Genomic DNA, 1,545 nt, shown 5'->3' on the forward strand with positions numbered 1-1,545 from the left:
CAGAGAGTGCGATCCAGCTCTGCCATGAGTGGTCAATAAATCCAAACATTCGTCCAAGACCTATCCACCTGTTGCAATCCACAGCAGCAGATACCCATTATTTACATTTTGTTGCTGAGACTACAGTTTCTCAGAAGGGGGAAAAATCCTAAAGAAAGGATTTTAATGAAAAGATGTCTGTGACAGAAGCCTGTTACTTAATAATTAAAATAGTTCATGTGTGTTACAGAGGAGGGTGTATGAAAATGGCTTTGATTTTGGTTACAAATATCTCCTCTAACCCTTCACTGTCCTTTTCTCCATGAAGAGATCCCCATGTGTAGCCACAGCAAATGTCCAACAGCAGCTCCATCAGGCACTTCCTCCTGCTGGCATTGGCAGACACGCGGCAGCTGCAGCTCCTGCACTTCTGCCTCTTGCTGGGCATCTCCCTGGCTGCCCTCCTGGGCAACGGCCTCATCATCAGCGCCGTAGCCTGCAGCCACCACCTGCACACACCCATGTTCTTCTTCCTGCTCAACCTGGCCCTCAGCGACCTGGGCTGCATCTGCACCACTGTCCCCAAAGCCATGCACAATTGCCTCTGGGACACCAACACCATCTCCTACTCAGGATGTGCTGTTCAGCTGTTTTGTTTTGTTTTTTTCTTTTCAACAGAGATTTCCCTCCTGACAATCATGTGCTATGACCGCTACGTGTCCATCTGCAAACCCCTGCACTACGGGACCCTCCTGGGCAGCAGAGCTTGTGCCCACATGGCAGCAGCTGCCTGGGCCAGTGGCTTACTCAATGTTCTACTGCACACAGCCAATACATTTTCCCTGCCCCTGTGCCATGGAAATGTCCTGGGCCAGTTTTTCTGTGAGGTCCCACAGCTCCTCAAGCTCTCCTGCTCCAAATCCTACCTCAGGGAACTTGGGCTTCTGGTGTTTTCCATTTCTTTAGGTTTTTGTTGTTTTGTGTTCATGGTTTTCTCTTATGTGCAGATCTTCAGGGCTGTGCTGAGGATCCCCTCTGAGCAGGGACAGCACAAAGCCTTTTCCACCTGCCTCCCTCACCTGGTCGTGCTCTCCCTGTTCTTTAGCACTGCCATTTTTGCCTACCTAAAACCCCCCTCCATCTCCTCCCCATCCCTGGATCTGACCCTGTCAGTTCTCTACTTGGTGGTGCCTCCAGCACTGAACCCCCTCATCTACAGCCTGAGGAACCAGGAGTTCAAGGCTGCAGTGTGGAGACTGATGACTGGATGGTTTCAGAAGCATTAAACTTCTGGCCAGTTTCTGCCAATCACTTGTAATAAAAGTAACCTTCAATACTTCTTGTTAGTTTCATTTTGGAAGTTCTTTATCTTTGTTTTAAATTTTGAATATTTTCTACAAAGTGATGTCATTGTTTGTGCCAACTTGGTGTTGCCAGTGCTGCTGCCATGGCCCTGCCCCGCTGCCCTGGTGTTGGTGCAGAGCCTGAGTGCTCTCGGGGCCGGGCACAGCCCTGGGGGTGGCAGTGCCGGGGCTGCAGCAGGGACAGGCCATGGGCACTGCTGGG

The 1,545-nt window shown here is 50.7% G+C and overlaps 1 protein-coding gene across 1 annotated transcript; it reads left to right on the top strand.

The window, feature by feature from the left end:
• The first annotated feature begins 332 nt into the window (after positions 1-332).
• Positions 333-1,265, top strand: LOC141731866 (olfactory receptor 14A16-like). Its single transcript, XM_074558997.1, has one exon. The coding sequence runs from the start codon at positions 333-335 to the stop codon at positions 1,263-1,265; it is 933 nt and encodes a 310-aa protein (XP_074415098.1).
• The last annotated feature ends 280 nt before the right edge of the window (positions 1,266-1,545 follow it).

The sequence above is a fragment of the Zonotrichia albicollis genome, chromosome 26 (genome assembly GCF_047830755.1).
Source record: "Zonotrichia albicollis isolate bZonAlb1 chromosome 26, bZonAlb1.hap1, whole genome shotgun sequence".
In the NCBI taxonomy this organism is placed as follows: domain Eukaryota; kingdom Metazoa; phylum Chordata; class Aves; order Passeriformes; family Passerellidae; genus Zonotrichia; species Zonotrichia albicollis.

Bases quoted from the DNA above. Each gene is read 5' to 3' on its own strand.
- LOC141731866 (XM_074558997.1), top strand. From the start codon at position 333: ATGTCCAACAGCAGCTCCATCAGGCACTTCCTCCTGCTGGCATTGGCA.